Source organism: Vombatus ursinus, unplaced genomic scaffold (assembly GCF_900497805.2).
Source record: "Vombatus ursinus unplaced genomic scaffold, bare-nosed wombat genome assembly UNPS02014959.1, whole genome shotgun sequence".
NCBI lineage: Eukaryota > Metazoa > Chordata > Mammalia > Diprotodontia > Vombatidae > Vombatus > Vombatus ursinus.
In genome coordinates, this window is record NW_020954737.1 from 14824880 (window position 1) to 14852197 (window position 27318).

General features: G+C 35.5%; 1 protein-coding gene across 4 annotated transcripts in view; it reads left to right on the forward strand.

Moving 5' to 3' along the window:
- ARMC8 (armadillo repeat containing 8) overlaps positions 1-27318 on the forward strand; it is a 129767-nt gene that overhangs the window by 47149 nt on the left and 55300 nt on the right. For all 4 annotated transcript variants that reach the window (XM_027845264.1, XM_027845265.1, XM_027845262.1 and 1 more), the window contains 8 exons: positions 408-479; positions 2801-2943; positions 3061-3158; positions 11968-12060; positions 16589-16669; positions 21123-21198; positions 21303-21393; positions 22054-22114. In XM_027845264.1, coding sequence (XP_027701065.1) covers positions 408-479; positions 2801-2943; positions 3061-3158; positions 11968-12060; positions 16589-16669; positions 21123-21198; positions 21303-21393; positions 22054-22114 — 715 coding nt within the window. The remainder of the gene's footprint in view (positions 1-407; positions 480-2800; positions 2944-3060; positions 3159-11967; positions 12061-16588; positions 16670-21122; positions 21199-21302; positions 21394-22053; positions 22115-27318) is intronic.

A 27318-nucleotide genomic window follows, 5' to 3' on the forward strand; every position in this document is an offset into this window, starting at 1 on the left:
ATAGATAGATAGATAGATAGATAGATAGATAGATAGATAGATAGATATTATGATTATCTTTAGTAGACTAAAGCTTATATTACTAGCTCATTATGACATATGCTTTTAGGTTTTTTCTTGTCTTAGTAGTAGATTTATGTTGGGCTGTCTACACCAGGGCTTCTCAAACTTTTTCTATTCAAGACCCATAGTTTAAGAAGTGTTGGTCTACACTACCTCCCCATCCTTTCTGTTAAGTCACCTAGCCAAAGAGAATACTTTTTCTGGAAATGGGATAGGATTTTTAAAAAAAGATATATGCTTTGTCTAGCACATGATGCTGCTATAGGAATTGTTGACAAGTAGAACTATTTCAAAATTTTCTGTGATATTTCAACATAATTTACTCTTTCCCTTTTTAAATTTAGAGACATGAAAAATGCTGTAATTGGGAACAACAAACAGAAAGCCAACCTCATTGTTTTAGGAGCAGTTCCAAGGTATGTTTTTTGTGAATGCCTTTTTTTTTTTTTTTTGGTCATTTGTAATACATTCTGATTGTAGACCTTTCCAACCTAAGAATTATTTTTTCCTTTTTTAAAAAAATTCCTAAAAGAGGCTTTTTATTTTTTAAAAAATACTATTTGGAGGAAATATATGTATATATTTATATATTTTATATTTATATATATAAATATTATTTGGAGAAAATATATATATGTATAAAGAATGCCTCTGAAAGAAAATGCTTCTGAAAACTAAAGTATCACAGAATTGGGATATTCAGAGTGTTTTATTTAATTCCTGTTATGTTTGAAATTTAGTAAAATTATTGCTTTAGCAGTAAAATAATATCCTAGATAAATAAGCAAAAATTGATGTAACTTGGCTATACATTGTACTAACATTATTATTTTCTGCCTAATCCCTAGAAATCTAGCAATTTCTACTCTAATTGGGAGCAATAATTATATGGGACCCAAATGTGATTTTTGGAACTTACAAAAATTATACTTTATTAATGATCATGCTGTGAATTTTGCTTTTTAGAATTACTTTTTTTTTTCTTTTTGGTGAGGCAGTCAGAGTTAAATGACTTACTTAGGGTCACATAGTTAGTACATGTCATGTGTTTGAGGTTGGATTTGAACTCAGGTCCTCCTGATTCCAAGGCCAGAGCTCTATCCACTAGGCCACCTAGCTGCCCCATAGAATTACTTTTCTTTAATAGACTTTATGGTTTATTTGAATGGAGAGACCAAAAAGTTGAAAGTTATTGTATGTCAAAATCATTTATTAAAATTAGGATTTTCAATTTGGAGAGAATTTGGCACTATTTTATTTTGTAGAGTGACATCTATCAGTAGCACCTCTCCCTAGGGGAATGTTTTTACGTAAATGCAATACTGTAGGGAAAAAGGGGAATCCTAATTTGAATCTTGAAGGAGCAAGTCTTATGTTTTAACTTTCTTAGTCTTTTAGTTTTAGGTTTTTTAAAAATTTATATATATTTATTTTTTATTCTGAACTTAAGAAATAAAACAAGCATTTCCATAACAAAGTAGAATAGGAAAAAAAAGAGAGTTGCACATGAAACTGTGTATCTATTATGTACAACTTGCTTTTCCTCTTAAATATATAATATTTATATATAATATATATAATATTTATATATAATATATAATAATATAAATATATAAATTATATAAATAATATAAGTTATTACATAACTTTTCCCCTACCCTAGAGATGGTTGCCATTAGATACAAATATGTATATATGCAAAACCATAGTAAACATACTTCTATTTTATCATTTCTTTCTCTGTTTGCAGATAGCATCTTCCTTCATAGGTCCTTTGTAGTTAATTTGAGTATTTATAATGGTCAGAATGACTTGGTTGCCCCAAGTTGTTCTTTAAACAGTATTGCTGTTACTGTATACAACATTCTCTTGGTTCTGCTTGTTTTACTCTTCATTTTTTTGTGCAAGTCTTTCCATGTTTTTCTAATATCATTGAGCTCGTTTCATATAGTGCAGTAGTTTTCAGTCACGGTCATATACCACAACTTGTTTAACCTTTCCCCATTTGATAGGCATCCCCACAATTTCCACTTCTTTGCCACCACAAAGAGAACTGCTATTAATATTTTAGAATACATAGTTTTTTTCCCTTTCTCCCCAACTATCTTGGGAAACAGACCTAATAATGGTATTGCTGGGTCAAAGGGCATAGGCAATTTTATAACTTTTTGGGTATAATTCCAAATTTCTTTCCAAAACAATTGGATTAGTTCACAGTTCCACTAACTGTGAATTAGTGTCCCAATTTTTTTACATCCCCTCCAACATTTGTCACCTTCTCCTTCTATCATTTTAGCCAATCTGATAGGTTGATTGTTTTAATATGCATTTCTCTAATCAATAATGATTTAAAATGGGCGATTTTTCATATGACTTTACATGGTTTTGATTTCTCCATTGGAAAGCTGCCCGTTCATATCCTTTGACCATTCACCAGGGAATGACATATTTTCTTATAGATTTAGGAAAGTTCTTTATATATTTGAGATATGAGACCTTTATCTGAGAAATTGTCTACAAAAATTTTTCCCCACTTTTCTGCTTTCCTTCTGATCTTGGCTTCATTGGTTGTATTTGTACACAAACTTTTAATTTAATGTAATTAAAATTATCCATTTTTATACCTCATACTCTTTATCTCTTGTTTATTCATAAATTGTTCACCTATCCGTAACTATGAATAATATGTTCCATGTTCTTCAAGTTTTGTCTTTTAGATTTAAAATTTTTCTTTTAGACTTTTATATCTGCTTCAGCAAGAAACTTCGAGCACAGAGCTAAAAACTGAATGTGCTGTAGTGTTGGGAAGTCTTGCTATGGGGACTGAAAACAATGTCAAGTCTCTCCTGGACTGCCATATTATTCCTGCCTTGCTGCAAGGTATGTAAAGCTTGAACTTTAATTTTAATGTAGCGTATTTTAGTATATCTTTCTCTTTTTAATACAGTAAATTTATCTTAAAACTCTCTGAATAGTGATTCCAATTTTTATTAACAGGATTACTATCACAAGATTTGAAGTTCATTGAAGCTTGCCTTAGATGCCTTCGTACCATTTTTACTAGTCCAGTCACCCCAGAGGAGCTACTTTATACAGTAAGTTTTATGAAGATGAAAACTTAAGTTCTGGCCCCATAAATCAAGTCACACTTTAGAGGTTTTAAAGTTCTCCATTACTTTGTATAACTAACTGAGTATCTAAGGAAAAGGAGCATTTCCTCATAGCTACACAAAATTTCTTGGTCCCAAATATTTGTTGAGCATCTGCTATGTACTTAATGCTTCTGGATGCTGTGAGGGGTATTCAGGTTATAATGTCTGTCCTCAAGGAGCTCATACTATAATCAGAGGAGCTAAAATGTATAGGCACAAAAACCTAACACAAATCAGTTTATAATTAGGTTTGAAGGAGATAGGGAAGTCCTAAGAAGTTCATTTTGCTATGGTCTGAGGAAGACTTTACAGAGAATGTGGAAATAAGCTGGACTTTGAATGATAATTAAGTCTTAGGTAGAAAAAAGGAAGGATATTTTAGGCAATTAAACCACTTTTAACAGTGGCTTAGAAAGAAATGTGCAGTATCTGTTCTCAGGACAGTGAGTAAATTAATTTTGGTTGGAATGAATGGTTTATGTAGGAAACTAATGAATGCTAAGACGAGAAAGGAAAAGTTGTCCAGGTTGTAGAGGGTCTTAAACACTAGGCTAAGGAATTTGGATCACTAGAAAGGGGAGTAAGTCTGCTTTGAAGTCTTATTTGGAGCCCCCAGAGTCTGAGTGCCGCAGATATGGTAAGCAGGCAATTTGTTACAGCAGTGACCATAAAGGTTAACTAAAAGAGCTTCCAGAAGGAAGACAGGATTGTGGATCTCTATTCAAGCAAATATTATAGGCAAAAAGAATTTTGCATTGACCTGCAGAATATGCTGCATTTTTCTTTCTTCTAATACCAAGTAACATCTGCTTATGTACAAAATACCCTGTATTTTTAAAAAGTGAAAGGGTTAAAGGAATACAATCTGTCTTCTAGGATATCAGGAATAATGAAATGTTGCAAAGATGAATGGAAGAAATGCTTCAAGGAGGAAATAAGTAAAGGTATATGAAGAGGAAGAAAGAACTTTTTGACAATCTCAAAAAGTTGGGGGGTAGGAGATTGTGGCAAAGAAAGAAGGAAAGGAAGAATGGCCTGTTAGTGTTTGGAACTAAGTAATAGATTTGAGGCTCTTTCTCTAGAGGGGGACATCAGATTATATACCTGGGATGACACATCTCCTTGAGCTTCAGTCCATAGATATTATGAAGTGAGAGACAATCCAGGAAGTCGGAGAAAAAAGACACAACTAACTGTGGTTGATAACTTCCTGATGAGGGCTGTTTGTCAAATTGAGTTAAACAGTGGAGTGTTCTACTATCTCAAGTCTAGTACCTATTTCCAGTGATTCCCAAGGGGAAAAAGGATACTATCAAAAAGAATCTGGAAGGTGTTGATAAGAATTATGAAGTTCTGAGAAAAAATTGAGTACTTTATGAGTATAAATGATATTTTCATTATTAATGCTGATTGAGCTAGGAGAGTCAAAAGAAAAAGGCTGATTTAGAAAATTAATAACAGATTGTGTCTGACAACAGGATTTGGATTTCTATACTGTTGCTTAACAACATAGGAATGGTGGCCAGGGATAGAGTATATTTAGCAGTCTGATAAAAACATATTTATCTAAAGGCCTAAAAATCTGATCAAGAGGGATCACATACATATTCAAGTCTGTTACCATAGAGGTAACATCAGAGATGAGAAGAATAGCAGAAGAGAGAACTAGTAGTTTTACAGAAGAAAATATCCAAGATTAGAGTCATCAGTAAAACCCATGGATTCAGATGTCATTTTCCATATTCACAAAGTATATGTAATAAAAAGAACAAACCAGAGGTCCTAATGTGGAAAAGAACTTGACCTCACAAATATCACTGAGACTTGGTTTAATAAGATTTGTAACTGGTCTATTACTCTGAAAAGGTAAACCTCATTGAAAATAAACAGAATTAAGTTAAAAAGAAAAGGGGTGTGGAGTAACATTTCTTTCACTTGTCTTTTTTTTTTTTTTTTTAAACAAGACATACTCATGTGGAAATCCAGGAATCCAAAACAGGAAAACATGGAGAATATTTGGGTGAGAATCAGAGGAAGGAAAAACAAATGATATTATCTTTGTGCGCTACTCACTCCTTGACCAGAATGAGCAATTTGGGAAACAGATCACAAACCTAGTTCGGAAGCCTGCATTGTAGTAATAGGGGATTTCAACTACCTGGATATATGCTGGAGCTTTCTCTTTTTACCAAAAGCAAAACAACTGACAAATTACGAGCCTGGTGACAATCTCTTCCTTCAAAAGGTAGAGTAGGTAATAAGTTATTTTGGACCTGAGTCTGACCATCAAGGAGGAACTACCTTAGGGGCTAAGGTAGAAACGATAGGCACCATAAGAACAAGTTATTGAAGAAAGGAAAGGTTCGTGTAGTCTGGCATAAATCTTAGATTTTAGAAAAGATTTCAAAAGGTTCAGAGAAAAAAATAACTAGGATTGTAAGATTTTGCAGAAGAAGCTAGTCCAAAAGGTAGAAAGTTCTCAAGAATAAAATTTTGAAGACAGAAACAGAAATAATTCTGAGAAGGATCAAAAGGGGGAGCAACTTAAGGAGATTAGGATGGTTATGCAGAGCACTTCAGCCAATTAGATTTTAATTAATAAAGAATGAACTGTGAAGTATTTTAACAGATGCTCAAATACCCAAACTAGAGAAGTATAATCAAGACAACCTTAAAATACCACCTTACATTTACTATAACATCAAACATAGCAAAAAAAAAAAAAAAAGGAAGAAATTATAAAATTGTTAGCAGGTCTGTAGAAATATATTGAGTGGAATTGTAGCTTCTAATATATAAGATTATTATTATTTTTTTGGGGGGGGCAAGGCAATTGGGTTTAAGTGACTTGCCCAGAGTCACACAACTGGTAAGTGTTATGTGTCTTGAGGCCCAATTTGAACTCAGGTACTCCTGACTTCAGGACTGGTGCTCTTTCCACTGTGCCACCTAGCTGCCTATTATGTAAGATTCTTAATGCATATGTAGACTAATACAAATATTTTGAAGACCAATATGGTCATGTATACTGCAAGAATCACAGAACTGATTAATACCCTTTGACCTAATTCTATGAAGAGACCTATTTAAATATTTAATATATTTATAACTGTTACATATCATAGCAAAACACTAGACATGATCTGTATATCTTATTGGAGAATGATCAAATAAGTTATATATTAATGTAAAAGAACATTAAGATTCATTAATTTATTTTTACTTTTCAATATTCACTTCCACAAGATTTTGAGTTCCAAATTTTCTCCCCATCTTGTCCCTCCCCCACCCCAAGGCAGTGTGCATTCTGAATACCCTTTCCCTAATTTGCCCTCCTTTCTATCTCTCCCTACCCCTTCTCTTCAGGATAGATTTCTATACCCCATTGCCTGTATATCTTATTTCTCAGCTGCATGTGAAAACAATTTTTTTTTTAACATTTGTTTTTAAAACTTTGGGTTCCAAATTTTCTCCCTTCCTCCCTCCCCACCCACCCTCGTTGAGAAAGCAAGCAACTCCATACAGGTTATACTTGTGTAGTCATGCAGAACACTTCCATAGTAGTCATGCTATAGAAAACTAACTATATTTCCCTTCATCCTATCTCTCCCCCCCATTTATTCCCTTCTCTCTTTTGACCCTGTCCCTCCTCAGAAGTGTTTGCTTCTGATTACCCCCTCCCCCAATCTGCCCTCCTCTCTATTATCCCCCACCCTCTCATCCCCTTCCCCCCTATTTTCCTGTAGGGTAAGATAGCTTTCCATACCCAATTGAGTTTGTATGTTATTCCCTCCTTAAGCCAAGTCTGATGAGAATAAGATTCACTCATTCCCTCTCACCTTCCCCCACTTCCTTCCATTGTAAAAGCATTTTCTTGTCAGTTTTATGTGAGATAACCCAATTCTCCTTCTCCCTTTCTTCTTCTCCCAGTATAATCCTCTCTCACCCATTAATTTTATTCTCCAGATATCACCCCTTCATCTTCAATTCACCCTGTGCTCTCTATACATGTAATTTTTTTTCTCTCCAACTACCCTAATACTAACAAAGGTCTCATGAGTTACAAATATCATCTTTCCATGTAGGAATATAAACAGTTCAACCTTAATAAGTCCCTTATGATTTCTCTTTCCTGTTTACCTCTTCATGTTTCTCTTGGGTCTTGTATTTGAAAGTCGAATTTTCTATTCAGCTCTGGTCTTTTCACCAAGAATGCTTGAAAGTCCTCTATTTCATGGAATGTCCATTTTTTTCCCTTGAAGGATTATACTCAGTTTTTCTGGGTAGGTGATTCTTGGATGTAATTCTACCTCCTTTGCTTTCCAGAATATCATATTCCAAGCCCTGCAGTCCCTTAATGTAGAAGGTCCTAAATTTTGTGTTATCCTGATTGTATTTACACAATACTTGAGTTGTTTCTTTATGGCTGCTTGCAATATTTTCTCCTTGACCTGGGAACTCTGGAATTTGGCTACAATATTCCTAGGAGTTTTCCTTTGGGGATCTCTTTCAGGATGTAATGAGTGGATTCTTTCCATTTCTATTTTACCCTCTGGTTCTAGAATATCAAGGCAGTGTTCTTTGATAATTTCTTGAAAGATGATGTCTAGGCTCTTTTTTTGATCATCGCTTTCAGATAGTCCAATAATTTTTAAATTTTCTCTCCTGGATCTATTTTCCAGGTCAGTTGTTTTTCCAGTGAGATATTTCACATTGTCTTCTATTTTTTCATTCTTTTGGTTTTGTTTTACAATGTCTTCATTTCTCATAAAGTCACTAGCTTCCAATTGCTCCATTCTAATTTTTAAGGAGGTATTTTCTTCAGTGAGCTTTTGGGCTTCCTTTTCCATTTAGCCAATTCTCTATTTTAAAGCGTTCTTCTCGTCATTGGCTTTTTGGACCTCTTTTGCCATTTGGGTTAGGCTATTTTTTAAGGTTTTATTTTCTTCAGTATTTTTTGGGATGTCCTTTAGCAAGCTGTTGAGTAGTTTTTCATGATTTTCTTGCATCACTCTCATTTCTTTTCCTAGTTTTTCCTCTATCTCTCTTACTTCCTTCTCAAAATCATTTTTGAGCTCTTCCATGACCTGGGAACAATTCTTATTTTTCTTGGAGGCTTTGGATGTAGGAACTTTGACTTTGTTGTCTCTTTCTGGTTGTATGTTTTGATCTTCTTTGTCACCAAAGAAAGATTCTTTGGTCTGACTTTTTTTGGTCAGTTTGCTCACCATCCCAGCCAATTACTTGAGTTTTAAACTCTTTCTTAAGGTAGGGGTTCTGCTTCCAATGTGGAGAATGTACTGTTCCAAGCTTCAGGGATTTTGTGCAGCTGTTTTCAGAGATACTTCTAGACACCTGTAAGTTTTCAGTTCTTCCACAGTGGTATGATCAAGGGTGAGGTGTTTACTCCTTTCCTGGCCTGTGCTCTGGTCTATGAGTGACCACAAGCACTCTTTTCTCCCTTGGAACTGTGAGGAAGATTCCCTCTCCACCGCCACCACAAGCTCCACCACACCAGCACTCCTCTTCACCCCAGGATTGCCACCCAGAACTGTGACCCAGATCTAAGCACAGACAAAGCAAGAGAATCCTGCCTCAGCACCAGGAAAGAGATCCCTGCAATCCCCCTCTGATCAGCCACTCAATCGTCTGTGGGCCAGAAGCTCCAGAAGCAGCTGCTGCCCCGGAGCTGCTTTGGGACAGGGGCTGGGACCTACCTTCTCTCTCACTGATGACCTTCCTACTGACCTTCTAAGTTTTCTTTGGCATTTGTGGCTTGAGAAGTCTGGAAACTGCCACAGCTGCCTGTGATTCAGTCCTCTGAGGCCTGCTCCAAGTTCTCTGAGGCCTGGTCTTTGTTTGCATGCCCATACTGAACTGTGTGGTATTTGGAGGGGTTTGGGGGAGAGCTCAAGCAAGTCATTCCTTTTACTCTTCCATCTTGGTTCTGCCCCTGGAAAGTCAAGTGGCCTGATTTTTAAAAAAGAAAGGAGAGTTGAGTTTCATACTGTGTCAGAGAGCTTAATTCTTCTTCTGATAAAATTCTAGAATATCTTATCAAAAGATTAGTTTATGATTCTTTAGAGGGAATACCTTATGTCTTCACAAAACATGAAGTCATCTAACCAAACTAACCTTGCTTCCTTTTTTTTCTGAAATGTTAATACAATGGTAGATCAGAAGAATATGGAATCATAGTATTCTTAAATAGGTGTGACAAAAGCTCTCATGCTGTCCTTTTGGACAAGATAGGTAGATATGGACTAAGTGAACTGATTTTGAATGACTACCAAGAGATTAGTCTTTCAATTTGAACTTGAAAGAAGATCTCTAGTGTAATACCTGAGAGTACCTGTCTATAGTGTCAACTGGGGTGTATGAGGTATTCAGGGAGTACTAGCATCTCTGGTATGAGGGCTTGTCAAGCCCTTTTGTCCACCTTTGGTGTCCACCTATCACCCAACTCTTACTTGTGGCTCTAAGAAGTTGTAGCATGTGTGGTGGCCACAGCCCAGTAGAACTACCTCAGTAGACAGGCTAAAGCAGGTTGAGGGTAACCGACAGGCTCAAACCTATTAGTTAGTTAGGGGGATGTCTACCCCAAGTATGTGAAGACTTCCCTCAGTGGAATGGACAGATGAGAACAGTTTATTCCAATGGCTCTGAAGGCAGCCACAGAAGGTGCTGTGGAGCACTTAGAGCTAGGTCAGACATCTAAGGTCATCCCATGCTTCCCAGGCCCTCATCTTGACTTTTGTCTTGCCACTGGACTCAGATGACTTTGGAGGAGAGAATGAGGGTAATGACTTTGTGCAACTCTGCCTCACTTAAATCCAATTTATGAGCAAGGCAGCATATCACCCATGATGTCATTAATCCTGATCCATATCTGGCCACTGGACCCAGATGGCTCCAGAGGAGAAAGTGAGGCTGGTGACTTTGCACAGCCTTCCCTCACTTAAATCCAATTCACTTGCATGTCATGGTATCACCTTCCTGATGTCATGGTCCTCTTTGAGAATGAAGGACAAACAGCAACAGCAACAACCTCACTGACAATAATGTCAACTGCAGCAGAGGATTAAGACTTTTGTTAAGCAGGTTTAAGCATTGAATTTGGTAATTAAGACATTATTTGTAACTTTGAGAGAGCAGTTTGAGTGGAGACAAATGCTAAGTTGCAGGGGTTAAGAAGAAAGTGGGAGATAAGCAAGTTGGAAGCATTATGTATGAACATTCTCAAGTGTGTCTGTGCCTTTCTAAGATCACTGAGCTCATCATATGGCAATGCTTGTTTTGTTCTGTGAATTGAAAATAAAATAAATTTGTTATTAAAAAAAGGTTTTTCTATGAAGGGAGTGATTTATGAGCCCCTTGACTAATTTTTTTTCCTACTACTGATCAGTGACCTTGATCAAAAAGTTTTCTCATTCCTGTGTTAAACCATGAGTGACAATGAACCTTAGTAGTTTATATATTTATGAGTCTTTTGTCAAAGGAGTTTTCTTGGCATAGTAGTTATGGACTTTTTTCATCCAGTTACAAGAGACCAGACAGATGTTTGGATCAAGGAGGATGTTAGTGTTACAAAGAAGTAGAACAACCATCAAGTTATAATGTAGTAGAAATATTCTAATAATATTTGAGAATGAAGAGAAAATAGTTTTATACTTCAGCCATGATCTCTCCTTATCTGTCCATCTTCCTATGAGTAATTCACATTCTAACAAGTTGAGGCAAGTAAAGTCCAAACACTGGAATTTTATAACCTCTGCTACTTTTGTAACCTGCTCTGCCGTTATAAAACTGACAGTATTTACCATATAATTATAGAAAATAAGAATTTCAGGTAACTGTTTTATTTTTACACTATGGTTTCTTTGAATCTTATGTGATATAAGAAGCCTTTGTTAACATTAAGGTGTTGTTATATTTTCATAGTGGCTTTTTACCAGTAATCCTTTTTAAATTGTTCTGTTTATTTATCAAGCCTGAGTAGTTTACAAGAGATAAACCCAGAGCTTATTTCCAAGGACAGACATTGAAGGTTCTATTCTTGCTTTTTTGCCCTGAGTGTTTCAGTGTTAGTGAACATTTATCAGACACCTACTATGTGCCAGGCACATAGTGCTAAGCACTGGGGAGAGAGAAAAAAAAGCAAAAGATAATCCTTGCCCTCAAAGAGCTAATTGGGGAGACAACAATCAAACAAGTATGTATAAACTATATACAGGGAGAAATAGGAAATAATGAAAAGAAGGAAGGTACCAAAATTAAGAGAGGGGTTGGGAAAGACTTCCTCTAGAAGATGGGATTTTAGTTTGAACAAAGGAAACCAGGAAAGTCAGTAAGTATAGTTGAGGAGGGTGAGCATTCCAGGTTTAGGGACAATTAAGAAAAATGCCCACAGCCAAAAGATGGAGTGTCTTGTTCATGGAACAACAAGGAGGCCAGTGTCACTGGATGTCAGGACTGGACAGGTAGAAGGGAGCTGAGTTATGAAGGGCTTTGAATTTCAAGTAGAGGATTTTGTATTTGCTCCTGGAGGCAATATGGAACCACTGGAATTTATTGTCCCATTTTACTTTTGATTTTCTGGCTTACTCCCTGGAGGAGGTCAATGTCACCACCATATAAACTGAAATGTTGGATTTTAAGTAGTTTATGCTAACAAAATTTAAAGTGTATTTTCACTGATTAATAGAGCTTAAACTTTCTGTTGTTAATGTTTTCCTCTTCAACTTATTTCTAGGATGCTACAGTTATTCCCCACCTCATGGCACTGCTCGGTAGATCTCGTTATACACAAGAATACATTTGTCAGATCTTCTCTCATTGTTGCAAAGTAAGGATGTAGAATGTTTTCTATAATGCAAAATTTTGTATTCCTAAAGGAAATTATTTTTCTAAAGTATTTTTGAGATTTGTAAATAGAACTAATAGATATTGAAAGTTTGAGTTTTTGCTTACAGTTTAATATGAAATAATTTTTGGGGGGGGATCATACCTGTGGTTTCATATCGTAGGGAAGTCTCAAAGCAGATCTGCACCTGATCTCTACCTTAGAGCAATCGTGGGAGATGAAGTGACCTGGCTAGGGTCACACAGTCACATGGGTGTCTGGGGGGCTTCACCCAGGTCTTCTTGATTCCCAAGCCATCTCTCTATTTAATATGTGACAGTGACTCCATGAGATAAATTATTATGATTTATTTAGTGTAGAGATAGAGACTGGACCTCTGATTTTTTGGTAAAGGTAACCTCTGGAGAGGCAATTTCTATTAATGCTGAGCAGCAACTTTTCTGTGATTCATTGTCTTCTGACAGTTATTTCAAGAGGTTAAGGAATTTGCTCAGGGTTACATATTCAATATTTCTCAGAGGTAGGACTTGAGTCCAGGTCCTGTTGGCTCTGGGGCCAGATATCTCTCAGCTATGCTATGCTGCCTCTTTATTTAGTAGAAACAATTTCATTTATAAAGAAATTTGAAAGTTATATTTTACCTCTTAGTTATTATGGGAAGAAGTTTCTCTGCTAATGAAAATTATTCTGTTAAAAGCACTAAGACTTCTAGGTTCTTCTTTGCTGAACATCCAGTTTTAGTATACATATATATATATATGTATATGTATATAATTATCAGATTTATACTCACGGACTGCCTCCATCTTATTAATGGGCAAGGCTAATAGATGTAATAAAATAGTCTAGTTTCCTGAATGTCAGTAATGTGGAGATAGTTATGGCAGGAATTTAAGGAGATTGTTCAGATATAAATATAGTTCACCTTTTATCAAAGGGAAGATGAGTGATTTGGAATTCGGAAATATAACTTATGTTAAATTGAAACTAAGTGGCCTTTTAAGTAATCATCCAAATTTGAATTTAGCAAGTCACATTTATAGAGAGACTATCCCTTTCCAAAAATCCTTTACATTAATCAACAAGCACTTATTAATCTAAGTCCTGGTGATATAAGAAAAAAAACAAAAATAATCCTTACTATCATAGATACACACACACACACGCACACACACACACACACAAATAAAGTAGTTGAAGACAGGGTAGTTTGGGAAGTTTGCCATTGGAAAGGCATCTTGTAGGACATAGTGCTTGGGCTTTGTGTTAAAGCAGAAGAAGGAACTCTGAGGTGCAGGTAAAGAGGAAGCCTATTCCAGGCATGGATCTGGTTGATGCGAAGAGATGGAAGATGGAGGGTCATGATTGAAAAACAGAGAGAAGACCAGTTTGTCTGGATTGCAGAGGGAGAGACGAGAAGTAATGGCCAAGGAGGTTGGAAAAGTAGGTTGAAAAACAGCCCCGAATAGGATCTTCTCAAAGAGCTGTGCTATGATGATCATGAGATTATGAAAATCTTAGATACCAAATGACCTGCACAGAACTTACTGCTCTGATAGAATGGTTGTGTAATTCAGAGAAAGAAAATTAAGATGTTAATTTAAAACAGAATTATCATATTTGTAATGGGTTTTGTTTTTCTTGCCTTCTCAGTGGGGTGTGTAAGGTAGAGAGAGAGTAGAGAGAATTTAGAACTGAAAGTACTATACGATTGAATTTAAAAACAAGAAAAAAACAGAAGTATCTTTTTTTTTTTAAATTGTATGTGTCTTTAAGAAACTCCAGTTACTTTTTTGGCATATATGTTTTAGAGTAGCATAGTTTTTATCATTTTGCCTTTATACTAGGTAAATTACTCTGGTCTTCCTATTTTGGAGTACGATGACTACCTACTTCCTCTTACTCTCACTTTCTTGTCCCTCATTTTAGCAAACCTTCTGATTTGCCATTTATGTCTTTAAGATGTAAAGGATATCAGGCTTGAAAGGCACACACATCTGTGATTGCTGCTATTAGAGGAGAATGAAACTGAGTTCGAAAGCTTTGAGCTCAATAGAGCTTAAGACTGTACTGTGTGACCAATAGGGCAAGCTTCTGGGGGTGAGGGACCCCCAGCCTGCCTAAGGAGAGGTGATTCAGCCTATATTGGAAATGGAGCGAGTTATATCTTCCATGTGGATCAGCTACAGGGTCAAGCCCATAAATGGTTGCTGTACTTCCAGCCTGGGGGAGACAAGGCTCTGCCCCTCCCCCCCAAAAAAAGAAAGAAAAAAAAAAGAAATGTTGGGGGGGTAAGGTAATGCTGTTCTCTGATACCTTGTAGGTTCATCATAGGTGTTCTTTGAAGCTAAAAAATATGATGTAAAAGAATGTGTTGAATTTTAGAGAAACTATTTAAAAGTATATGAAATTTTCTTGCCAATAGTTAAAGTAAAATTTGGTTGTTAGAGTAGTCACCCTCAAAAATAATCATCTTGATGGTACAGACTATAGACTGTTAAGACTAGAAGGGAGAGGCCTTATTGATAATCCATTCTAATCACCTTATTTTACTACTGGGGAAACTGAATCTCAAAGATATCTTACACGTAGCAGTAGAGCCAGGATTTAAATCCAGTTCCTCTGACTTCAAGAACAATGGTTTTGCCATTATCAGTTCTTAAAATACTATATAAATGCTAGCTCTTATTATTATTGATACTAAACCATACTTCATCCCTTTAAATCGTCTGGTATATGGTAGGAGGAAATTTGAATACCAGTGAGGCAAATCATTTTGCCAAGTAGCAGGGAAAATCAGACTTGAGATCCTTTATTAGGGATTTTCAATGATTTACTCAGGGATTCCGGAAAGTGGCTTAACCTTGTGTGTTGCATTCCACTCATATGAAAATAGAAGACTCTCCTCCTTATCGTGGCTATGATTGAGTTCTAATAAATTAATCTAATGGAGTAGGAACACAGCCATGTCATATTTTAAAAAATGTCTTTAGCTGTTAGTTTCTGTTTCTCCTTAGCCCGATCTTTGGTGAATCTCTTAAAAATAAACAGAATTGAATGATTTAAAAGAAAGTAATTTCGTTCTTCTACTCTCTCCCTATTCATGTTTCTCCTCTGAAAGCAGTAATAACGAAAAAAAAAAAAAACAACTGTAAGTCAGAGAGAAGCCAAACACATGTAACTTACATATTTTGCTTTTTACCTCTGAATAATTAAGAGTGAACAGTATGGTTACAGTCTGTAGTAATATTTCCTCCCAGCAAATTGTACAGATAATATTAGTGAGTTTAAAAAACCAAACTAACCAGGATCTGGGTATTTTAGAACTCCTAGAATCTATTTATTCCTTATTTTGAGGTGGATGTTACTTAACTCCCAAACTCATTAAGAGAAAGGAAAAGGAATAAGCGTTTAAATAGCACCTACTGTGTCCCCAGCACTGTGCTAAGTGCTTTTCAAATAGTATCTCATTTCAGATCCACTGCAACCCTGGGAGGTTCCATTTTACAGTTGAGGAAAGTGAGGCAAACTGAGGCTAAGTGACTTGCCCAGGGTCACTACAGCTAGTCAGTGTCTGAGTTCACATTTGAACTCGGGTCTTCCTGATTCCAGGCCCCACCTTCTCTACACTGTACCACATAATTAGTTGAGCATCATTTAAGGAAACCAAGCTGCCATTTTTCCTGCTCCTAGCCTTTATGAGTCTATAATGAAGGACATACACAGGAAATGCAGCAGTGCTAGAAGTTACTAGAAAAACTAGCCCGTGCCTGACAAAGCAGGTTTCATGCTTCCTTGTGTTTCCCACAAGGAAGCCCACTACTCTCATCCAGACTGAACTGGCCTCAAATCTGTGGGTCGCCAGAGCTGAACAGAGCAGGCTAGAGACAGGAGAGTCAGGAATCAGTTTAATTTCAAAGTGAGGGAAATGGCTTGCAAGCCAGGAGGCAGATTAGACACTTGTGCCTTACAGGGCCCCACCCCTAGTGGGAGGACCCGGTTAATGTAGGCAGTTCTCAATACTCTAGTGGCTATACAGTGAACTGTAGCCCTGACAATTAGGGGTAACAGCAATAATGTGACAAGTTTGATTCATAGTGGGGCTTCATGACCAGAACTTGTCAGTGCTTGTTGGAGCTCAGGGAACACCTGGTGCTGGTCAAAGTAATACAGTAATTATGCGATTTTACCAGAGGGTGAGAGCATCTAGAGTGTGAGCAAACTCAAAGGATTGTTGTCATGCCAAGCTCAGGGCACAGCCTGCTTGCTGAGCCTTAGCTCTGGAAAACAGGGTGGTTCCCAATATCTTGACAACTGTAAAGGTTAGGCATGACTTTTGCAAAGGGTGCTGGGCTTGCATACAGGTCCCTTGACCTTTTGTTTGAGGATAGTAATGAAAGTATCAATACAAGTGAAAAGTATCTATGTTGTGAGAAGCCGTCTTGAACAAAGTTTCATTTTAGCAGATTGCTTCATCAGGCCTGCACAAATATATTCTCTTTTCTTACAGGCACCAGATCATCAAACAATTTTATTTAACCATGGAGCAGTACAGAATATTGCTCATCTGCTGACTTCAGTGTCATACAAAGTAAGATATTAAACTTATAGCAGCCCATTGGTTGTATTTGTTTGTTTGTTTTTTGCTTGATTTTTATTTTCTTTTCAAGAAGAGCCATACTTTATTGGATTTGTAATGTTTGCAATCAGGAAAAAGTGACCTTGTGAAGAAAATATTCATGGGTATTTTATTATCTATAAAAAGCTTTCCTTCTGACATCTTTAACAACTGCAAAGTGCTTTCACTTTTTGGTAGGCAGGAAGTTGGTTTTGGTTTTTATCTGTTTTCATCAACAGTATTGCAAGTGTTTCCTGGCCCAATGCCAATGAAAACTACTAACTGTTCTTTAGAAAACTATCTTGAAGTATATGCTGCTTCTGAAAAAATGATGTGTCATTTCTGGAAGTACTTTGGATTGAAAGTTTCTGAAAACTTTTCATTTATTCACATATAGTCTAACATGATGCATTTTGATATAAACATTTAAGATGTGTTATACTATTTCTGAGAAATTAGACTGTAGGTCAAATAGTCATCAGTGTTTAAGCTGTTTAGTCAGTCTTTTTTTTCCAGTCTTTTTAATAGGCCACCTTATCATTCCTAACCAGAATCTGCTTGTTTCCATGTTTTATACCATCTGTTTTCAGGTGGTTTCCATAGTTCTGGTTCTGTCAACTGCTAGGAACATTAAACCCAAGGTGATTGTGCCACTTTGGGATTAGGGTAGGCTAGGACTGCTCAATAGAAAAGCTACCTCTGCTCCATGTCCTTCAACTGTGGATTGAGGAAGCAGGTCTTTCCATTGCATCCAGCTAGTTCTGCTGATCTGGGCCTTGTTTCTCTTTGAGAAATGGATTCATGAATTATAGGAGGAAGACAGAGGGTTCTGACTCAAGGACAAATAACTAAGCAGGCTCATATGATTATAGATTAGATAATTAAGACCCTAGAGGTCACCTAATCCAAACCCCTCAAACCTTTCATTTTACAGATAAAGAAACTAAGACTGAGCTCAAGAGGTTAAGTACTATGCTCAAGATCATACAGAAAATAAACATCAGAGTCAGGATTTGAACCCAGATCCTCTGAATCTAAAAACCAATGTTCAAAGCTGTTCAAAGAACCAAGAAAACGGGGCAGCTAAGTGGCACAGTGAAGAGAGCTCTGGCCATGGAGTCAGGAGGACCTGAGTTCAAATCCAGCCTCAGACACTTAATACTTACTAGCTGTGTGACCCTGGGCAAGTCACCCCTGATTGCCGAAAAACCCCGAAAGTGAAAAAAAAAAAAAGAAAGAAAGAAACCAAGAAAACGTTGGAGATCATTTTAAACTTTCCAAGACAGCTTTGTGGTTACAAAAGATATGCAGAGGGAACAATGTAAACAATTGTTTTTTCTAGCCCTAAGTTTGGCAAATGTGCTAGCTGCATTGCCACCATTAGCAGTTGTAGAGAAAAGTGTTGGTTTAATTTTGATAAATGAAATTCATAGCCATAAATAATAGCCCTTGGTGCCTGTAGATTTCAAAGTAGGGAGAGATAAAGCCAGCATGAGAATATATAAGTAAGTCATTAGGCTATTCAGCCATTGTATAGGGCACTGAGACTGCAACTAGAAGGTTGGGAATGAGAATATAATAGTAAGTACTGAAGAGAGACAGAGACAGAGGCAAAGACCGAAATATTCTAGGTTCCTTAATTTAAAAGGAAATGATAAGGCTCTAATCATATTTTCACTATCACAACTAACAGGGTCCAAGGTTCATCAATTAAATACTGTGCTTCCCATTTTCATACGTAGCGTTTTCCTATTCCCTTTATACACTCAAACCTTTAATTCCTCTACCCCAATTAAAACAAATAGTAAACCAAGTTTTTCTATTTGATTTTCCTCATTAAAGAAATTTCGGGCATTAGTAAGTTTTTATTTTGTTTGTTTTTCTCCACCAAATGAGCCCTTAATATAAAAATAGGCCATGCTTGAAAGTAAATCAGATTTAGTGCTTTTGAGATGACTTAAGGGAATGAAGGAAGACTGGAAGGAGTTCTTGGTCCTTCTCTAGACTTTCATAGGAAGGCTGACTGAGGTTGCTAGAGGCCTAGTGCGAGTTACTGCTAGATTGAAGGGTCCTTTGTGTCATCGGTATTTTTGTGGTTCTGGAACCTCATACTTCCCACAAAAGATGTCATGCCTATCCTACATATATATGTATAAACAACATGTATATGTGTACATATTCATATCTGAGATAAAATACAAATTTGATAAAATGAGAAAATTTGGTTTACAAAAGAGGATAATAAACTTCACACATCTCTAACAGGTACATTTTGCCTTTTAAAAATATATAATAAATTCCACAAGTTAATTTCAAAGCTGTCTTGCTTGTCTGTGTCTCCTAAACTTTCTTCTATCATTTTCTGTACATTAAAAAGTGCTTCATTGACCCCCTTTTCTTAACTTTTTTTTGGGGGGGGGGGTATCACCATGGCAAGTCCTACTTTCTCCTCTAACCTCTCTCATTTAAAACAAAAACAAAAATTAAAAAAATAAAATAAAAAATAACATAGTCAAGCAAAACAAATCCACATTGGCCATATCAAAAAATGAACATATCATTCCATACCTTGAGTCTACCTCTCTACATGCTTCACCATAAACCCTCTGAAATCATGGTTGGTCTTTTGCATTATCAGAGTTCTAAAGTCTTTTGCAACTGTTTTTCTTTTAAATATTGTAATCATTAAATAAACTGTTCTAATTCTTACCTCCCTAATTTTGTATCAGTTTTTACAGGTTTTTACAGGCTTCTCTGAACCCATCCTTTTTGTCATTTATGGCACAATAATATTCCATTCCATTTATTTGTCATGATTTCTTTAGCCACTCCCCAGTTGATGGGTGGCCACTTAGTTTCTAGTTCCTTTTTATAATGAAAAGGTCTGTTATAAATATTTTTGCACATACAGGTACAAATTTAATTTAATCCAATGTAAATCCTGGGACTTGATCCTAATACTTTAACTTAAAGTATAAATAATTACTAAACAAGAATGCTACACTGAATAAAACCTGGATTTATTCACATACTAAACACTTATTTTAACAGCAATAGCAAAAATGACCATTTATTGACCATCTATGATATTGAGAATTCCAATCCAACTCTTTGCACCTTCTTCCCAAACAGCCATGGAATTTCTTGAACTTTGAATTTTGGTCACTACAGCTATTTTCATTTCATCATTCCAATTGAAGGTGGAATTTTCCAGAAGTGACAAGAATAAAATGAGTGTCTATGGGAAGGCAAGGGAGGTTTTTTTCTTCCCTGGTCCCCATCTTATTCTTTTTTTTTTTTTAATCATCCCTTTTAAAAATATTTTTTATTCTTCTATTTGCAAATCTCTTCTCTCATCATCCTCTACTTTGCTTAACAGTCACTCAGTTTTCTCTCCACCACATTGCCTTCCATCTCCATCTATTCTGCCAGTCAGTCATAAGCATTTATTATTAAGTGCTTGGCATGTACCAGATAGCGTGCTTATACCATAGCCAATTATCAAATTGCCAGGTGTGATGTAGAATGAAAAACATTTGGAAACTCTACATTAGTGATAGTGTGTAAAAATTTTTTGTTGTTTTTGAGGTACTCTAATATTATCCTCCTTTATAAAAATTTAAAAAGTACCAGCAGTAGTGTATGTAACTATACAGACTATTGCCTGTTTTGCTTGGCAATTCTTTCACATGATAGTTACCTTTCATATGGATGTTTGCTATTTTCAGATAGTATACTATGCTACTGACTAGTGAAAATAATGAATGGAGAAAAATAAAAACAATTAAAATAGTAGTCTTCACAAAAGGCAGAGAATCCCTGCTATTATAAAACATGAAAGTCTATATAATACCATAAAGCATGATAACATAAGTGCTAAATGTAAAAAATAGTTCATTTAAGAATTTAATTGTGTAGAAGGACAACAGATCTTAGGTAGTATATAAAACATTAACAAATTAGTGTTTTCAAACTCTTCTCCAGAATAACTTGAATCATTTCTGGAAATTGCTTCTCTTCTCCTTACCTTATTGTTCCTTTTCTGTTCTCAGTTGTATCATTTGAAATGTACTTGTTGATTATCATTATTTCCTATGTGTTGAAAAAAAACTATTAGTCTATTTTGATTATTTTAAATACTTTCCTTCTCATACCACTTCATTCTTCTACTGTTGTAATATAAATTGTCCCATTTTAAGTGATGCTTATGTCTTTATTGTACTTTGTTGTACTTATTCAGGTACTTAACAAAGTAGATTTTTACTTTTTACACCTTTTATCATATTATGCATATTAGTACTTCTTCATAAGCCTATATTCTTATTGATTACAGATCAGTTTTTGTAAACTTTGAAGTAGTATACATTTTCTGGTTTGAGGTTGGTTGGTTGGTTTGTTTTTCTTTTTCTTTTTTTTTTTTTAACAGGTTCGAATGCAAGCACTGAAATGCTTCTCAGTTCTAGCTTTTGAAAACCCCCAGGTATCCATGACTCTTGTAAATGGTAAGTTAAAGACTTTGCTGTCTTTTTCTATTTTTAAAAATGAACAACTTTATATGTTTAAAGAATTTCCCAAATTCTAGTTTGTTTGCTTTTTTTATTTCTAGTTTTGGTTGATGGAGAATTATTACCCCAGATTTTTGTGAAGATGTTACAGAGGGATAAGCCTATTGAAATGCAGCTCACATCAGCAAAATGGTAAAACTCAAGATGACATGAAGGGAAAGGAAGTGCATTTATAAATATTTCAGAGTATTAACAGGATATCTTTTAACTGCTTCCTCTCTCGTTTTTGGTTCTCCCTTGAGCAATTTATTCTTAAGTAGAGTTGGAAATTAGCAGAGATCCCATCTAGAATTGCACTTACTAAACCCTAGAATATGTTATAGTAACCGACATGTAATATGTTTATTGTCCTCAATGGAAAAAAAAAACCAAAAACTAAAAACATTGTTAACATCCCAGTGTTTGTAGTCCAGTTGCCATAGTATAGAATCATAATTCTGAAAAATGTCCTTAATATCCACATGTGGTATAATATGAATAGCTTTGGATCAGAAATATGTCATATTCTGACAACTAAACTGCATTTAAATTCAAGCTCTCTGTTATGGTTGTCTTTAATGGTATACTTACTTCTAAATGTAATCTTTATAATTTATTTTATTCATCCTTTTTTGCTAGCACTGCCTGTGCTACTAGTTGATTTTGTTTGAACATTTGATGACTGAATATAGGAAAAGAAATATGCTTCTAGTAAATTATAATTCACCTGATTTTCATATGAAATCTTAAAAACAATTTAAAAATAGATTTATAAACCAAGTAGCAAGTTTATATTTTTCAATTTATTTCTAGCTTAACATATATGTGCAGAGCTGGAGCAATTCGGACAGATGACAATTGTATTGTATTAAAGGTAATTTCATTTCAAATTGTTCTTAGATGGGATGTTACTTTTTCAGAAATCAAAATATTTTATACTTTTATTGTTATTTCCTGATTTTCTCTCTCCATTCATTGATCACTGGATAAGTTAGATATATATATATGACAAATATTACAGAAGTACTGTGTGTTGTATGCATTACTTCACTTCATATAAATGGGTTAATCATTTAGATTTTTAAAATTAGTGCTAGGTATGTTTTGTAAAATCTAAGACCAGGAATAAAACATATTTATAATCATTTTTGGGATCTTCTGGTAATGGGAAAGATGTAGAATGAATGAATGTATGTGAACACAGTAAAGCCAAAAATATTTTGCCATTACTTGTAACTCGCTTTACTTGTAGTTATTTAATGTTACCTCATTTTGACAAGTATAGGCAATCATAATCTCATATCAAGGCATTATTAAATATCCTAAAAGTCATACTATGATACCTCCTTATGGAATCAAGATGGCCCTTCAGATTGGCCTATTCTTATGTGTGTTTGCATTTCTAATCAGTTGTCCACTCTTTTGTTTCTTTAGTGGGATTTGCCACCACTGATTCAAATTTTTCTACTCTGCCAGTTATTTCTGTTATATGTGCTATATATTCTGCTTTTACAATTCTTATTTCTCTTTTAAGCCAGTCAGTAACATCCTCCCATGTTTCCTTGCTTTCTGAGGGCCACATACCTGCATAAATAATTCACATTGCTCCTTCCACCATTAATTTGTAAGGAAAGATCTAAATTATCAGTTTTTAGCCTCTCACCCTCCGCCATGACTTTTACTCCCTGAAAATCCAGAAAGTCCTCTGCCTCATCAAGTGTTGATTCATTTTTCTTTGCTTTGAAGTATTTATTCATAGATGCTGAACTTTTTTACCTAATTCAGAGGTCATATACCTTTCATCTATTAATATTTTCCCTTTTGGTTTATCTACTTATACTCAAGGTCTTTATTTGAGTTTTCTTCTTCCCCTGGTCTTTGGTCATTTCAGTCTTTTTTTTTTTTAACATATGAGTTAACATATGTAAAGCACTTTGCAAACCTTAAATCTATATAAATGCTCACTTTCTGACTCTCTCCCCTTTGGATGGCAGTTTTCCTGGGAGCTAGATTTCAAAAGTGACTCAGCTTCCTCTCAGGCATTTCCCTCAGGGTTAGTGGAGTGCCACACAGCCACACGTGTGTGTCCTGTCCCCTTTCCCTCTGTTCCTCCATTCTCTAGTCAAGCTTTGTTGTAGCACTGAGTGACCCTGTGCTGTTTTCCCAGCCTGAGCAAATTTCTGCCACTTAGATATCCCTAGCACTAGGAGGTAGGAGGAGGAAGAAGAGTGTTAGGGTGCAGAGTTGAGTTTTATTGTATGTATGTGGGTTGGGGTGTGCATCTTGACTACTGGGACTCTGGTCGGTGGTGGGGAGGGAGGGCTTAAGGAGTTAGGGAATTTTTTCCTGTTTTTTAGTTCATCTGGTTTTTACCTTATTTGGGTTCTTGGTGTCCTAGCCAGTGCTTCTTAAACTGTGGGTCGCAACCCCATATGGGGCTGATTAGGGGTCACAAATGGAAAAAGTTTAAGAAGCCCTGTGACATAGACTGCAGAGACAGCTGAAATTGCTCTAAATTCTGACTTCAGAGAGGTTTAAGAGGTCATGAGGATCAGAGAAAAATGTCTGGTTCTCTATCTTATTGGTCATATGACTTAGAAGTTGGCCCTAGGTTCTCAAAGGCTGTGCCAGTGGAGTTCAAGTTCTGGCAGATGTCAGGAGCTTAAAAAGGCTTCAGAGTCAGGCCCAGTGACAGGACTGAATGTCTTTCATTCAAGGACCAACCTTGCTAAGTTCAGAAAGTCTCATCATTTAGACAAGTACACTTTCTAGTCTACAGCAAGTCACATAGATCATCTGGCAAGATATGTTATAGGTAGCACCTCAGTCTTTCTTGATATACTAACATGGACAAAATTACAAATTCTTGAAGCATGAGTTTAAATCCTGATTTCCAAATTAAGCATAGTAGTAGTTAATGAGCTAATGTGGTAACTAAAGGCAAATACAATTTAATATTACAAAGTCTGCCTGCTTTGCAATAATGATTGTCTGACTTTATGAAAAATGTGAATTAAGAACTTATTTAAATGGTTCTATCGTTTTCAAATACAATGGGCAACTAAAAGTAAGTTAAGAAAAATGTAATTTGAGAATGGGTCCTTATTTCGTAATAATTTGCTATTAGGAGAAAAATAAAAAGGAAGTTTTATGATGTACATCGTTATCTTTTAACTTACAAAACTGATAGGCATCATAAATTGTAAATGGTAATAATAGTCTGTAAATATCCAATGAGATAACATATGTAAAGCACTTTGTAGCCCTTGGCGTGCTTATATAAAATTCTAGTTAATTATTCCATAGCTTTCTCATTATTGTTCTTTCTGTTTTACACTCTTTATGTCATTTTTACATTGTTTTTCTGGTTCTGATTACTTCAGTTTCATCAATTCATAGAAGTCTCCCCATGCTTCTCTGGATTCTTCATAGTCGTTATTTTTTAGGCATAATAACATTCCATTACATTTATTTACCACAATTTGTTTTGCATTTCTTCTTTAGTGGACATGTACTTTGTTTCCCTGTTCTTTGGTGCCACAGAAAGTGCCAGTATAAATATTTTGATTTATGTGGTACTTTTCGGTCATTGACTTCTTTCCAGATGTATACTTAGTGGTAGAATCTTTGAGTTAAAGTGTATGGTCATTTTAGTAGCCATTTTAGTATAATTCCAATTTTTTTAAGAATGATTGGACCAATTCACATCTAAATCAGTAGTGTATTAATGAACCTGTTTTCCTACATATATCCTTTCCAACACTGACTATTTCCATGTTTTGTCATCTTTGCCACTTTGCTGGGGGTGAAGTGAAACCTCAGATTTGTTTTGGTTTGCATTTTTCTTCTTAGTAATGATCTGGAATAGTCTTTCATGTGGTTGATCATAGTTTACGGTTTTTCTTTTGAAAACTGTTTGTATCCTTTGACCACTTATCCATTGGGAAGTTATTCTTGGCTAAGAAATTAATGCAGATATATCTTGGCTATCAGACCTTTATCACAGATATTTTGACAGAAAGATTTTTTTCCCCAGATCAGTGGTTTTCTTTATTATCCTAGGAACATTGATTTTGTTTGTACAAAAGCCTTTTATTTTCACGAAATAGAAATTTATTCTATTTTTCATGATTTCCTCTTTTATTTTTTTTCGTTAAGGATTCCGTCTTCAACTGTAGTTTTAAGAGGTACCTGATTTCATTCTCTTTTTACTGGTATAACCTTTTACATTCAAGTTGCATATCTGTTATGAGCTTATCAGGGTATATGGCATAAAATGTTGGTCTAAAACTGATTTCTGCTAAGCTGCTTTCCAATTCTTTAAGCAGATGCCCCAGATTTTAAAAAATAAATAAATAAATGCCAGTGTTCTAGAATAGGCAACTCTGCCTGGCTGCCTGCCTGGCAAACCAGAGGCATCAATTACAGAAAGTAAGGACAATTTTTGTTTAAAACAAAAACTTTGGGAAGTAAGCATGGAGAAGGCTTTATTAAGAGACAAATTGAGGAACAGTGGCCATAGAGTTCAAAGTCTATGATAAAGGGTCTTTAAATATAGCAAAGATATATTACATATGTGTATGTGTATGTATATGTATGTGTGTATGGAGTATGTGACATATACTTAAGTAAATAGATAGATGTATATTTATATAGAGAAAGCTAGTTGGTGCAGTGGATAGAGCACCAGATTTAGAGTCAAGAGGACCTGAGTTCAAATCTAGCCTTAGATACTTATTAGCCCTGTGACCCTAGGCAAGTCACTTAACCCTATTTGCCTCAGTTTCCTCATCTGTAAAATGAGCTGGAGAAGGTAATGGTAACCTACTCTAGTATCTTTGCCAAGAAAACCCCAAATGGGGTTATAGAAAGTCAGACATGACTGAAATGACTCAAGAAAATTATCTATGTGAGACGGACAGATACACACACATAAATACACATACATATATATGTGTTTTTGTTTAGTCATATTTTAGTGTTGTCCAACTCTTCATAACCTCATTTGGGGTTTTCTTAGCTCAAGTACTGGAATGCCTTGCCATTTCCATCTCCAGCTCATTTTACAGATGAGGAAACTGAGGCCAACAGGGTTAAGTGACTTGTCCAGAGTCACATAGCTAGTAAGTGTCTGAGGCCAGATTTGAATTCATATTTTCTTTTCTCCAGGGTGGGCACTCTATCCACTGCACTTAGCTGCTTCTACATATACACATACATACATACACACATTCATTTATTCACATATATGTATACGTATCTATGTCTAGGAGCTTAAAATCAAAACAAATATACCTGAAACAGAACAGTTAAATGCTAAAGTATGTTCCTGTAGTAGAATTGCAGAGATAGCAGAGATCAGTGGAGTGACTACAGTAGTAGAGAAAAGTTTCATGGAAGATGTTAGTTACTAAGATTCCCATTCCTAAATTGTCTTTTAAAATAGACAACCTTGAAGTATTAGACCAAATATTATTAAACACACAGAACATATTATTTGGCAAACCAAATATTGATAAATCACCATGGTTGGATGGTAATTACTGAAACTTTTTGAAGGTCAAATGATAAGATTGTTAGCCAAAGTGACAGCTTAACCTATCATTAGAAATGTCCATTGTGCTAAAGGACTTTCCCATAATGCCTCTGAAAAATGTACTACAGGGAACCCAACAACTATATAAAGTTAACACTTTCATTACAGATAATTTGGGAGTGGAGGAAAGGGAAACCTATATTGAAGGGCAGAATCACTAAGTTCTTGAAGCTATCCTGTATTTTTGCAGTTTGAAACATAAATGTGAAAAGTGATAAAATAGACCTTTGAGGAAAAGAAACTTATGATTTCCATAACAGAAATGTATAGCGTATTAAAGACTCTTAACTTTCTTTTAGTGTACAAATAAACACAAAAGCCAAATAAAACCAGTGGGTACAGTTTTTACCAAAAAAATTCTATTTATTTATAACGTTCTTTATTTTTTTTTGAGTTCCAAATTCTTTCCCTCCCTCCTACACACCCCCATGCAACTAAGAAGGCAAACAGTATATCAGTTTTACAAGTAAAATCATGAAAAG